The sequence below is a fragment of the Globicephala melas genome, chromosome 1, assembly GCF_963455315.2.
Source record: "Globicephala melas chromosome 1, mGloMel1.2, whole genome shotgun sequence".
NCBI classification, from domain to species: domain Eukaryota; kingdom Metazoa; phylum Chordata; class Mammalia; order Artiodactyla; family Delphinidae; genus Globicephala; species Globicephala melas.
In genome coordinates, this window is record NC_083314.1 from 39,558,424 (window position 1) to 39,573,474 (window position 15,051).

At 34.0% G+C, this 15,051-nt stretch overlaps 1 protein-coding gene across 6 annotated transcripts in view; it reads left to right on the forward strand.

Annotated features, from left to right (window-relative positions):
- Window positions 1-13,487, forward strand: part of RCOR3 (REST corepressor 3) — a 51,196-nt gene extending 37,709 nt beyond the window's left edge. For 3 of the 6 annotated variants that reach the window (XM_030872944.3, XM_030872945.3, XM_060294506.2), the window contains 3 exons: window positions 1,276-1,333; window positions 10,079-10,320; window positions 10,780-13,487. In XM_030872944.3, the coding sequence (XP_030728804.2) occupies window positions 1,276-1,333; window positions 10,079-10,320; window positions 10,780-11,124 (645 nt within the window). In that variant the 3' untranslated portion in view covers window positions 11,125-13,487. Of the gene's footprint in view, window positions 1-1,275; window positions 1,334-9,713; window positions 10,321-10,779 lie in introns of those variants that run through there. The other 3 variants (XR_009563056.2, XM_060294512.2, XM_030872948.3) reach the window with 3 other exon arrangements.
- The last annotated feature ends 1,564 nt before the right edge of the window (window positions 13,488-15,051 follow it).

The following is a 15,051-nucleotide window of genomic DNA, read 5'->3' on the forward strand; positions in this document are numbered from 1 at the left end:
CTTGGGGGATTAATTGCTAGTTTTTCCTCTGTCATCTTCTTTTTCTTTTCACTTTTTTAGCCTTGGTTCACCCTTATTACTGCTTCTGTATGTCCTATTTCCCCTCTTTCTCTTTGCCTGTTTACTGTTATTCCTTTACCTTATCACCAGTATCCTAATCTGGAGGCTTATCCAGGCTTTGCCTGGCCTGCCTTGCTATCCCTTTATAATCTCATCATCTGGAATTCAGTGCTTTGTGTTTTAGGTTTTTTCCTCCTTTACTATAGGTGTTTTTTTTAACTTTTTTCTTTCTTCTCTCCTAATTTTTTTTTGAATTTTTGTTTCATTCTTTCTTCCAAATGCTTGCTTATACCTCTTCACTCATGGTGAGAAAGTTGGTGTTACCCAGAACCGCTGTGTACTGTGGAAACTCTTATTGCTAAGACTACAAGTGAGATAAGACCTAAACACCCTTCTCAGAGGAAGCCTTTGTTACTGTTTTGCCCAGCATGTGCGTGTATTACATTGGCCACTTTATCTGGGCAGTTTCTACTGCAAACCTCTGTAAGCCGGTATACTTATTTCTGTCCCTCCATCTACTGCCAAAGGTTCTTGATTACTCAGCAGTGGGTATACACTAGTGAAATTTGGTTAGCTGTTTAATTGATATTGTAATGCTGCCATAGTAAAAATCTTAAACTTAGAAATTTGTTAAACAAAAAATACTGGAAAGAATGTAGGAGGTCTTGGGGGGGAAATCTATTCTTATAGTGGGTCACTCTCTGCTTTAGAAATGAAGTATTTTAGGGCATAGGCCTGATCTACAGTTTTATGGTAATTTATGCAACACTGTTTTTGATGGAGTAAGGATAGGTTTAATCTAAATATGAAGAGAAGAAATTTTAGAGAGAGTCACAGATCCTTCTCTGAAGAAAACGAAGTCTCTTAAATGTTTAAAACTAGGCTAAAATTAACATCTGCAACGTATGATAGGAACATTGTAGTTGGAAAATAGGCGATTAATAGATTTTCTCAGTTTTGATATCTCTGCCTAGAGTATAAGTGCGAATGTTGTTCATTCTCCCAAAATGGTACATTTCCCTTTCATTATCTTTTTGTGTTGGTAAAAGGTAATTCAGAATATATTTTTTAATTCTTATAAAAATGAAATCCTCATAAATCAGAGTTTTAGTAATCTCTTGTCTGTGATTTGGTGAAAAGTTTAAAAAAAATAAGCACTTTGGAAAAATGTCTGTCTTCATATCCTCATTAGGAAACTTCTCTTTAATTTTGTAGTCAAATCAGAAAATTAATGCCCGTTGGACCACAGAGGAGCAGCTTCTAGCAGTGCAAGGTATATTAAAGATAAGCAGTTACTGTTGTTAATAATTATTTAACTTGTCATGAAAGGTGACTACCATAGTTCTTCCCTTCCTTTAGAAATGGATCAAGAAAGGGGTCTTGTGTTCACCACAAAGTCCTGGTGACCATGAATTCTGTTTTGTACTTGTGGATGTGACATACTGAGCCTGTGTGCATTTTGGGTCCTGAACAGCATGTAATGCATTCTCAGCACTAAATAAATGATGGTGGTGACAAGCTTGAACAAGTCATGGTCTCTCCGTGCCTCTACTTCAGTATTCCTGCAGTTGGGTTCATTCTTACTGTGTCAGTCAATAACTCATTACTTAAAGCATAAACTAATTTATGTTTCTGGTTTCCCTGATTACTCTGTATTTGATAAATGTCAGGTACTGAAAATATAAATGATATGCTTTACCTTCAGTGTACCATAACTTACTTAAGAGATATGCCACTGAATGCTTCAAAACCTGACTTTAAATATGTCTATTTATACAAAAGAGAGACTTAAGATATATGTATATACACATACAATTTTAAATGCACTATTTATAAGAATGCTTTGTTGTATGAATTGTATGGCAGAAAACTTTTTGTAATATGAATACCCATGGGCAAATTGGAAGCACTATAATCTTAGATTTTCTTGTATTTGAATTACTTAAAGAAGGGCATATTGTATGTTTTAATTCAGTGTTGTAGATTTTTTTCCCTTTCAAGATGAACTATCTGCAGGACTGATTGTGTGATTTAAGTTTGGTTTACAATTTGTTTCTTCCTGGCTGAGCCCTCTGTATTGAGCACTAATAGCTTTTTTGTCTAGGTTAACTACTATAAGAGGGTTGGGCCCCAGTGAAACATATACCTTTAAAAATAGTTCCAAGTATTCAAACATAGAGAAAATATTTAACTCACAAATGTTGTGCAAGTATCATTCGGATATGAGAATAATGTAGTTAAAGATTGATAATAGATGACTCTGCAGTTTGAATTAGAGTAAGAATTACTCACCCAGTGTGACTTGAAAATGTCACAGGAGGGTGCCAACAGGATAATGTCAGCCTTCCCTTTGGTATACAGTCATTTCATAAATAGAAATACTTGATTTGATGGAGGCAGGGTGCTGGATGTGCATTGAGCACATCTGTAATTGTAGAATTAAGTTTCTGAATGAGTCAGAAAAAGTTTAATTAGTTTATAATGTTCAGTGATAGCTGTTTTAAAACTAAAAACTGACAATTTAAATTTTTGATTAAAAAATTAGTATTTTCAATGTCTGTCTCATATTTATTTAGAATTATGTCTTATGGCTCTAACATAGGTATTTGAGTAGGCATTGGTTTGACTGATGGTTTGACTGTTTCCCTTCATCAGAGTAGCCTATAGAATTTAACCCCCTCTTCCAGTATTTCATTGCTTAAAGGTTAGTATACTAATCCTGTACTCTTCATATAAGAAATTATCCCAGTGAAATGGTTTTCTTAAGAGAATCGGCTAGGAAGTCTGGGTTAATCTTTCTCTATATGTACAGAATCAGGATTTGATATTGTTCTACAGTACTCCTTTAAGTGGTAGGATCCATTGAATCTTATGGCTGAGTTGGATATTATGAAAAGCTGCATTCAAGAGAAGGACAATGGAAAGATTTACATATGGAGTTGAGCTATATATGTGGACATTATTTCAGCTTATAAATATTAAAAGAATGGAGTATTTATAGAAATAATCAAACATTTCCTCTCTCCTGAGGGATATTCAGTGTCATATGTTTAAAAAGTAGTCCTTAAATAAATTACACTAATGGAGCAATTTGTATGGAAAGATTCATGTTCTTAGGATTTTGAAAGCACTCTCTTAGTATGTTAATGTCTTCGTTTTTATTTAAATATTTATTTTGACTCTGTGTGGGAAATTTTTATTTTCACTTTGAGTTTTTAGGGTTTTGTTTTGGGTTTTGTTTTTGTTTTTGTTATATAAAATAAAACAAAGCTAAGCTATTTGTGTCCAAAATAGTTATTTTAGGGAGAATTAAAAAGTACCATCTTTGCTTCATGTGCCCATGTATTTATATAATACTCAAAAGTGTGTCTTATAAACAGTATAATCGTATAGTAATGTCACCTGTACCTGAGTCTCAGTGTGGTTAAGGTACATAATTGCACTTTTTATTTTAACATGTGTAATCCAGAAGTACTTATCTTAGCAGGTAATTGTTTTTGGTTTTTTCTTCTTCTTTTTAATCTTTATTTATGATAAGCTTTTATATGATATTATTCTTCTGGCCACTTCAGTTTCAAATCATTTATGTTTTGATACTAACATGTTTTAATTTATATAGAACTGTCTATTCAAGACATTTTACATATAGATTCTGATTTGACATTCATTTGTTAAATGCTTTATTTTATCTTGCTCATAGTTGACCATTACAGTGACCTAGAGAGAGAAATGTTGACTCTAGTGTCACGAGTGAGATTTATAACTACTATTAAATAAACTTTTTGTTGTAATTCTGAAAACCAAATAAGTATATTAAGATCATTTCCTAGGGCTTAAATATGTATTTCCCACTTCCATCTGCTCATATTGTTGTTAACTAAGTACTAGCCATTTAAATTGTAAATAAATATTATTTTAACAACAAATATTTAAATAAATAAATAAGCCATTTCCCCTTCTTTCTCCCTTATTTGGAAGGGGGGAAAATCATGCTCAGACCAGATAGGAATGTCTGCTTTTACTTGTGTAATCTATCACTTTATTATGTTGATTTTAGTTCTAACTATGTTATAACTTCAGTAGCATTCTTCGAGAGTCCCCAAGTGGGATATTATAAATGCTGCTTTAATTTAATTTAATCCTCTTAAAATACTTACCAAGAATGGTATTTCTACAATTTCTGTAATCTGTTTCAGCTTTGAGTATCTAAATTTTCTATTATAACAAATTAGTTAACAGTAAGACCAGTTATAGTCTTCACATATTTGTGTTAATGGTGAAATACCCCTGTTTGTAGCTTATGTCATATATATAAATATTTTTTTCTAATCTGTGGTGCTTTTAGAAATTATCCTAAAATCAGTCTTGATATTCATATGATAAACATTCCTTATTAAGCAAGAATTAAGAAAAGAATTAGATTCTAGGTGTATTTTTTTATGTAAAATGGAACAATTATTACTGTTTTCAAAAAGTAACAATACATTTAGTTGATAGTGCAAAACATCTGCTTTTTAAAGTGTATAGGAGCAGAAGCATGGTATACAATGTTTGACATTTTTATTTTATGTCTCCTCTTAAATGTATTCATTTCTTAGTCATTAGTGGTAAAAAACAAACAAAAAAATATGCTTCCCAACTACAATATTTGTGCTATATTAGGATAAACAACAAAAAGTTTTCTAATTTTATCAAGGCATCAACTTTAATTTTTAGTTTTTTTTTTTTATATATTACTTGCCTTCTCATATAAAATAGGAAATGACAGAACTGTGTTCAAGTGAGTTATGCTAACAGTTAAATTTTACCTTCTCAAAAAAAAAAAAAATTTTTACCTTCTCTCCCTATAGTTTATACATTCATTCCTTTTTAGGAGCAGTGAAGTTGCAAGTCTAGAAATTGTCTTCTTCCTAATTTTATCTCCTACTTTAAAAAAAGCTAGAATGGTCCCTAACGTGGGGGGGGGGGAAAGAGATTTGGCTATTGATTAAGGCATAAGGATTGTAACGATCCTTACATGATCCTCAGTACATGAATGATCAAAAGGAGGAGGAGATAGATTCATACATTTCCATCTGAAAGTTATCTGTTTGCATTAGAGAGTTTCTTCTGTTATAACTGATATCACAAGAATGGAGGCCCAAAAGTATAATTGTCAACCCTCTGATGCACTTGCTTCAGATAATTAATGATTCAAAATTCCCAGCATTTTGGGGATGGAATTTAACTTGTAGCAAGAAGATGGGAAGCTTCAGAAGAGAAAGGCTAGACATTGCAAAGAGAATATATGATTTTGACTTTTAGCCATTGCCCAGATGCACCAATCACTGTCCCACTGCTGTTGATATCTTTTTTACCTTCTTTACTAGGAATTCTTGACAAGATTTACAGGAGGTGAAAAGAAATGCATGTTCCTGAATGGTTTGAGTTTAAAATTAACCTCTTATTGATAGGAAAGAACCATATCCTTGGAGTTTCTAGATGTCACTGTATTCTTACTTCAAAAATAGATTTTTGAAAAATTAATATTTCCCAATTATACTAAGTACATGCTCACTTTAAGACATTTGTGCAAGAAGCAGGAAAAAATCTCCCCCAAATTTTCATTACCTATATCTAGAAGTAGCTTGTCACTGTAATATTGGCTTTGGGTTTTTTTTGGAGTCCAAAATAAGATTTTAAAAATAACTTTTTAAACGTACTGAAAGCAGATTTATGATATCCTTTCTGTCAAAGTAAAAAAAGGTCTAAATACCATGTCCAGAATTGGGAAACACCATATTACAAATGCTCCTGAACTTACTATTTTACTACCCAAAGCTCTAAAAATACAAATTGTTTTTTGGTTGGGTAATATAGAACACTGGTTGGAAAATAAAATAATGATAACACAATATCCTAATGAGTTATATTTTTATATTAATTCCCAAACAAAACTTTAAAAGTATATATTATAAAGATTATACGGTTTCATCTGCCAGTGTAGAAGCCATGTTGTTTCACTGTAACTTTGAAATGAAATTTAGAAATTTTACTGAAAACAATTTTTTCCTCTCCCTGGGAAATATTTAATTTCCCTCTTCTGGGGTTCTCTTAAGTTTTTTCCCACTCACCTTTGAAAACTGACCTCTTGCCCTAAAGGTCACAAATTTAATTTAAAACCGTGGTTCAGATGGACCTAAGCCTTTTATATCTTCAGGAGGAGTGAGAGAGATTTAATCTTTGTTTTGTTTTGTTTTAGAGAGATTTAAAAAGTATTCTACATTTATTTGTTATTTCATGATGAGATAATGAGTGATTAGATGATTTAACTTGTTTACTTTTTGATACCTTTAGTGAATTGTCAATCAAAAGTGATAGAGATAGTATATCACATAAGGAAATAGAGTTACTAATTAGGAATAGTTGTGCTATCTTATTGTCTCACAGTATTACTTTATTGATTCAGCCTGTGATATGGGATATAATTCAGACCATAAAAATCTGTTTATTGGGCTTCCCTGGTGGCGCAGTGGTTGAGAGTCCGCCTGCCGATGCGGGGGACACGGGTTCGTGCCCCGGTCCGGGAAGATCCCACATGCTGCGGAGCGGCTAGGCCCGTGAGCCATGGCCGCTGAGCCTGCGCATCCGGAGCCTGTGCTCCGCAACGGGAGAGGCCGCAGCAGTGAGAGGCCCGCGTACCGCAAAAAAAAAAAAAAATCTGTTTATTGAAGAAATCCATGAGAAGTTGATCCTTCACTAGAATACAAATTTGGATTTTCAAGGTCATTAATATTAGCATTCCCATTTTATGTGTTTTTTGTGCCTAGAATTTTTATCAAGGTGAACATTCTTTAAAGGATAGCAAAATTCTCATACCTGCAGTATTTAATGATGAAAATGAAGGAGAAATTTCAAGTTTTGTAGTAAGAACTTCCTAAGTCATTCTAGCACCAATTCTTATGAGGGATATAATATGAGATATGATGGACCTCATTTTTTATAAACTGTGGAAAAAGAATGGACCACCCTTTCCTCAGGTACGAGTTGTAACAAAGTAGCTCTGATATCATAGGTTGTTAAAGATGGTTGCTCAGCACCACTACCTTGCGAGGCCGACCTCCAGAAGCCTACCTGGGGATTCATCGGAAGGAGTCAGTCCCATTAAGTCTTCATTTGGTGTTTCACTAGAGTTTGACTAGTTATCAGCCATAGTACAGAGCTTAAGAATTCCACCTTCTAGCCAAAATGTGCAAGGTCACTGGGAATGTGAAAGTGATAAAGAAGTCAGCCATATGTGACTCTTGTAGCTTGGGAAGAATAATAGAATGAAGCCCTATGGAGGAGAAAAATCAGTCGTATTTCCTGAGCACTTCCTCTGTACTCTGCATTGTAGTAATGCTGGTGGTACTTTGTATTCCATAGGACAGTACTTTCCAACTTTTTTCACATCACGGAACACAGAGAAAATTATGAAAAATTTCATAACACACTGAGGCAGACAGATGAGGCTATTGTTTGTCCAGAGGAGACTGCCAAGGAGCTCTAGCTCTTCCAGACCCGGCCCAGCCATCCTGCAGGTTAAAGACATTAATATCTGGACCCACTTATTCTCAGGACATGATTGAGATCCTTAGCCAGACTACAGAAGTCTACAGTGTGGTCTGAGCCTTAAGACTTTGCAAAGTAGTTGATATGAGACTAGCATACACAAGTTAATGATAAACTTACCTAGGTGACTCAGAACCTAGGTGAACTGAAGAAAATCCAAAGTGTCTGGGTAAACTAAAGTTCTTATAGGAAGTAGTTTTGGTTTGGGGGCATGCAATTCTGGAAATGCAACAATATTAGTGACAAGGTCTATGGAGCAAGAGAAAATAAAGTGGAAGACCAAAAAAAAAAAAAATAGAGTCAGAAGAAGAGGGGACAGTTATATAGTGGAGTTAGACTTGGGGACAGCTTAGTGGTAGGTTTTAGAGTATATTTTGCTAAACAAATGGGTGTTCGGAGGGTTGTAATATTGTCAGACTTGGAGTCAAGAGTTACTCTTAATGTGACTTCTTGCTATGAATATAGCAGATCTAATCCTAGATTTATTTAAGGTTTTCATTTCTAAGCTCACGTATTCAGTAGCATTGGACATTTCTAGAATGTAAATTAAATATCCATCATGAAAATTAGTACATTGGTAGAACACTGTGTGTGATTTCCAATTAGTATCTGTTTTTCAGTGCAGTCATCTCAAGTTGAGTTGCTGTTTTCCAAAGTACAAGTAGTAGAGAAGTACTTGAGTATGCAGCAGTAATTCTTCATACGAAATGACCTTGGGTTCTTATTGCCAGATAAACCCTTGGTGGAACCTAGTCACCATTAGAATTTATACTCAGTTATGAAGTTCAAACTGGAAATCAGCTCATGGATTTAAGAGAATATAAATTCATTTATATTGTAAAAGAATATAAAATAAAATACTATCAGTAGTGTTTAAGTATCATTATTACTTTGTTGTCATGCATATATGTCTTTCCCTTTGAGAACAGAGCAAATGAGCATAGTTTATAAACCCAAAACTCTGTATTAACAATGGGATATGGTTATAGCTTAATAATGTCAGGCCTCCTACCCAAAATGCTCTAAGAGGAAGGAACTCCCCATAGAGTCAAGCCTAGCAAGTTGAATGTAGCAAGAGATACTTACTCCCAAGTTTTCAATAAAAAATAAGCACAGAATTTAAGAACAGGAGTTATATCATGCTGGTGCTTTAGGTAATAGGTGTATCACCCAAATAGCTATCAGTAAGAATATGTCTAGCATTTCTGCTGGGGTATTAATATGTCCTTATATTATTCTCTTATGTGTGATTGTATACATGTTAAGTTTATCTAAATTCCTGTATTTCTGGCTGCTTAGGTTAAACTACAGACTTTAATATCATAGACATCAATATTTTTTTTCTCCTTTCTCATCTCTAATTAATGAGTTACTGTTTTCTGGTATTTTAAAAAGCAGTTATCAAATTGTAAAATAAAAATTTTGACAGCTTTTATATTTTGAGCTAAGTGCATCTCTTTCTAGAATGAGTCAGTGAATTTCTTTTAGAATTCCCTTAAGAGCAAATTATTGTCCATCTGAGTATATAAACTCACTTTAAACTCTGTAGCGTAATTGACTATCTCAAGTTCATAAATCAAATATTATCCCTCATTTAATAAAATTTCCATAATTTTATGGAAGTTAGGTTTTTTAATAACTGAATGTACAATCCTTCTTAAATTTAAGGTAGTAATGATAAGCACAAGTATCTACAAGTAGTCACTATTATACCCTAATTCTTTAGGCTACAGAGCATATCTAGGAATCCTTCATATATACAGTCCTTAGAACTGTTAGGTGAGTTAAAATCCAACAAACTCTGAAAAATAGTTTCCCCTTTTTTTGTCCATCAGATTGTGATGATTCTCCTGCTTTTTATGTTTAAATTCTTATCTCATTTCTCTTCATTGGTACCTGGTAAGATAGGCAAGTAATTATGTTGAAGTTGGTGTTAAGACCAAAATTACAATGCTTTTCTTAATGGGGGAACCCTAAGACTACTCACTCAGTCCATTGAGGGGATAAAAGAGATGGTTCGTTCCCATCCAGTTTTGTTTACAAACGGTGTTGCTCAAATTTAGGTGACTGGCTACTAGGGAAATAAATGAATGTGGAATTGAGGATGGAACAAAGAATTCAATGCTTTACAATAAATGGACTGTATTTGAGAGTTCAAGAGAGGATTGGAGAAAATAACTGAGTATGTAAAAAATGGTAAGTTTCTGATTGTTCAGTTGAAGGCAAGTGGCTGGCTCGATGAAATGACATAATTGATAGTTTTCATCTGTGACCCTGATATCTTAGCCTCTATCTCAGAATTGAGAAATGAGCAGAGTTTATCAGAAAGGATTTTCATTGCTGGTATCTTGTGTGTGTGCATGATGTATAGTACACACAGCTCTCCTTATTGATCCTTCACAGGTGTATTATTTACTTTGCCTTCCAGGTGTCCGCAAATATGGTAAAGATTTTCAAGCTATTGCAGATGTAATTGGCAACAAGACTGTTGGCCAAGTGAAGAACTTCTTTGTAAACTACAGGCGTCGGTTTAACTTAGAGGAGGTATTGCAGGAGTGGGAAGCAGAACAAGGAACCCAGGCTTCTAATGGTGATGCTTCTACTTTAGGGGAGGAGACAAAAAGTGCTTCTAATGTGCCATCAGGGAAGAGCACTGATGAAGAAGAGGAGGTGTGTTTGTGTATGGAATTTGAGCTAATATGAGTTGAGGAATCACCATTTTGTGTGGTGTTCTGTAAGGTTAATTTGTCAGAGGACTAGCTAAATGAGCATGAAAGGTTGACAATACACTTACTCAGTGGTGCATCTCTCGTGACTCTTAAGTCATAATGACATGCTAAGTTCTGATCCTTGAAGAATGGAGAGTGTATTGTTCTTTCATAGTCTTATTTTTATTTCCAGTGTTAAGCTGTTTACTAATAAAGATGCCTGTTTGGTAGCTTCGTTGCTTTTTCGGTTTTTGGTTTTTTGTTTTGTTTTGTTTAAAATAAAAGAAGCTTGTGCTTCCAAAAAACACTGGTGTTATGTTTTTGTTTTGTTTTGTTTTTCCTGTGACAGCCCAAACTATATTGTATTAAGTTCATTAGGAACTGTCATCTCATACGTGTATTTTTGTTTCTTCACCTCTAGGCACAGACCCCACAGGCTCCTCGGACTCTGGGTCCATCACCTCCTGCCCCATCATCCACTCCAACACCAACAGCCCCCATTGCCACTCTGAACCAGCCTCCACCACTTCTTCGTCCAACACTGCCTGCTGCCCCTGCTCTTCACCGGCAGCCTCCTCCACTCCAGCAGCAGGCTCGGTTCATCCAGCCCCGGCCAACTTTAAATCAGCCTCCACCACCTCTCATTCGCCCTGCTAATTCTATGCCACCCCGTCTAAACCCAAGACCAGTGTTGTCCACAGTTGGTGGTCAACAGCCACCAACACTTATCGGAATTCAGACAGATTCACAGTCCTCACTGCACTAAGATTAAATTGGACAGAGCTGCAGTAACTTTTCACCCCATCATTATACCAGTGCTCACCTGACTGATGCAAAAGAAGAAAGAATAATCCTTCCTAGATACTGAGGCTGCAAACTAGTTCTGTGGCAGTGGGCTAGCATAAGTAGATGCCTAAGAAATTTTTTAGTTCACGCAACTGAAATGTTATACAACAGAAAGCCTACAGTTAGCCTCCTTTCTAGAGTATACATTCAGCGACATGATCTCATTAAAGGAAAAGAGATTAAGTATTCTATATACCGAGGGTTTTTGTTTTGTTTTTACTGTATTTATTTTATTGAGAATCTTTATATTCCTGCCTCTTCATAGTCAAGGCTCTTAGTACAGGAATATTGACTTAGGAATTGTGAAAACTCCTTAAGTTTCATAAGTTAAGGATGTTCGACTTTTTCTCTTTTTTGTTTAATTTAATTTTTAACATTTTCCTATGTTAGGAGTGCAAGAATAGATAGCCTGCATTTCAGATTTTGACATATGTTCATTTAATGCATATTTAAGAAATTATAGCTGCATATCCCTTTTTTCAAAAACTCTTGCTTTTTTTTCTAAAGGAATTTAAATATATTCCTTTAAAAGAAAGCAATTTAATCAATTGCAAAGCAATTATATGAACCCACAAAGAATGTACTGAACCTGCTAACTCTTTAACACACAGTTTAGGGGTCCTAGTGCAAAGTCCTTGCTTAAAGGTCATTGACTTGCCATCTTGCAGTAGTAAGAGGATCGGAATAATAATTTTACATATAAATGAGGATTTAATCTGTTAAAGTACAGTGTCTTTAAGTTCCTTGAAAATGGAGTTAATTTTGATTTTTTTTTTTAATCTTTCTAAATGCTATTGCTTTTAACTAGTAGTTGCCTACATTGGGGACTTTAGAAGAGAATTATATTTTGTCAGTTATGTGGAGATAGTAATTATGGAAGCATTTATTTACAGTACCCTTTTTGTGTTTAGGTTCTGAACTTTAAATTGCCGTCAGACTTATTAATATGGTCTGTATTTAATATAAAGGATGTTTTCTTGATAAATCTCTATTGTACTATTTGGATGCATTTGTGTATTCCTTGCAGCTGACCTGTACTTCTGGGTTTGGTTTAGGGTTAAATCATCGACATTATTTCATAAAATAAATTTAAGAATTTGTTCTGTGTTATCCAAAGATGTATCAGTATATTGTCACAATTGTGCTGTTAACTTAAAATGCTGAGACCCCTTTTATAAAGAAACAAATAATTTCAAGTCTTCTTAATTCAACACATAATCATTAAGCACCTACGAAGAATATTTTACAAGTGATAGTATTTCAACAATGTATTACTAATATTTTTGATACAGTGATTTCATATTGGAATCATGACCTGTGCAAAGGGACAGATCTCTTAGATTGCTATACTAGTGGAACTTAAGCTAAATGTTTGCACATTCACATTCTCATATTTAGAACTATTTCACGACATGGTCAACATCAAAGGCCCTAGTTTATATTTCGAGATGTCATATATTCCCCCAATATTGGGTAGTCCCTACCTTTGGCTCTAAAGTGTTAACGAGCTATTGACTTAAATCCATTGATTAGTTTTAATTTTGAAGTTTAGACCACTTCTTTCCATAAGGACCTTAAGTTCTGGCATAATCTAAAACTTTTTCCAGGATGTGTTCTTTCTCTCTCATTGGATCACCTTATGATTTAAAATTCCTAATATTCAAGAATTTATACTTATTTTTACTTTAATAGCCATGGGGACAGTTATATATCTTAAAGGAAAATATCTAAAGCATTTTTTAAAGTATTTAGATTGTCTTGCATATGTGCATACTATACAGCTTCTATTGTCTTGTCTCTTGTCAGTAGACCTTCAGTATACAGTGTGTGGGATATGTGAGTCAAGTTGGTCAGCACCAGCGTCTGTCCAGCTGTTAAGTATATTGTGATTCATTTAAAATCCATTCTATCCCAACCATGGGCAAAGGTGCTGTATCTGAGGGATGTGCTGTAATTTGATTTACGTACACTAGAGCACACAGTAGAAAAATCTTAGCTTCATTAGTAATATGACACATGTATATAGTGAGATGTCTTTATTGTGTGCTTTGCATATTTTGTAAATATTTTGCACGTCATTATTTTTCTTTTTTGTTTAAGCAGTGTTTGGCCTGGAAGAGTGATATGCTTGCTGCTTAATCAAAGGATTAAAGAGTTAAAGATGTGTATGTCTTCTATTTTTATATAATTTCATGTTGTATGAGAAATTTAGGACCTCTTCACTGTGAAATTCTAAATACTGATTTTTATAAAAAGGAAAAAAAAAAAAGCAAAACCTGAAAATCTTTTAATGACCATTTCATTAATTGCAAGTTTATCAGTTTAAAAAAAAATCTACACCCAAGTATTTTTTTCATTACGTAACTAAAAATAAATCACGCTGTTGATACATCTGGTGATATTAATAAAAATTATTTTTCTATATGATTTAATTCCAGTGTAATACGATGGAGGTAAAAGTAGGTTATGATCAAAACTTTTTCTTAATAGTCATAATAAAGTGAGTAAAATATAATGTAAAATAAAGGTGAAAGAACGTCAAATTCTGTCTTAGTATAGGCCTATATTCTTTTTAGAAATAGATGTAGAGAACAAGCCAAAAAAACCTGGCAGTCATGATTTTCAACTATACTAAGAATGTTGCAAATACTTTGGTTAAAGTACCAACTTTAGTTATTAAATATGTTGTATTCTTTTAATGTTTCTTCCTGCTATCAAAAGAATATTATCCATGGATATTAATAACTGCTCATCACTTAACACTGGGGTGTCAGTGTCTCCTCAAAAATAATAATCTGACTTAGAACTCAAAGGAGGATCTCTGTGCTTTCCTGAAATAAATGATGAATACATTCTGATAATAGGAAACAAGAAAGTGTGTATTAGTTTTTTAATTTGGACATTCATTATAGATATATCATTCATAAGATTACAGAGTAAGTGAATACAGAAGGAATCCAAGAACCAAGTTTGAGAAACCATGCTATATTATAAAATGTCTACAAGAAGGTACCTCACTTTTTGATGCATTTGTGGGGGTACCTTAACTGCCCTCTCTTAGGAGAAAAAATAGGTCACATGTAACTCCTCCCAAGTTAAATCTTGATTAACTGCCTTAGTGAAGGAATGTTCTGCAACAATAAATTCTAGTAACAATGGAGTTTGGGAGTAAAACATTAAGAGGAATGTTCCTAAATGTGTGACTGTGTCTAAGAGGCCATGTGGCGTTATCTTCCTTTCTTCTGTTATCAGAAGAACACTTAAGAGAGAAACAATGAAGACCAGAAATTAGTGTTGGATTGAGATTTTTGCAAATTGTCTATACCAGATTTAAAGTAGGCTATTGATAAGGAATGGGTCTTTCTTTGCATTGTGGTGACTTAAACTTTACAATCTTAAAGCTGGAATTTGGGTGAGCAGTCTCAGAAAAAGATGCTGGGAAAGTGAAGTGGAGAGATCTAGGAGCAGTCTTCACACTGTAAATGGCATGAAGGGTAATCTTCCAGAATGCTTTATAGAATTATCTTTTTTTTCTGGATTATTTTAAGGTTAAATTTTTATTCTACTTAATTTAATTTTATTTAAATATATAAGGTATAATTACCGATAACTAAGAAGATCCTGAATAATACCACAACACAAGATATCTATCTCTTGAGGTATCTATCTAGCTTACTGCCCAGAGCAGCTTTCATAATTTGCAGGATTTGGCTTCAAAAGGCCTTTATTCCCAAGACCATTTTTGTTCACATGCTGTGCCCTTTCCAAAAGAGAATTTGAAAACAATCAGAATTGTTGAGGGGCTTGTCACTTGACTTATATATAAAAAGTTCTCCCTGTACCATGG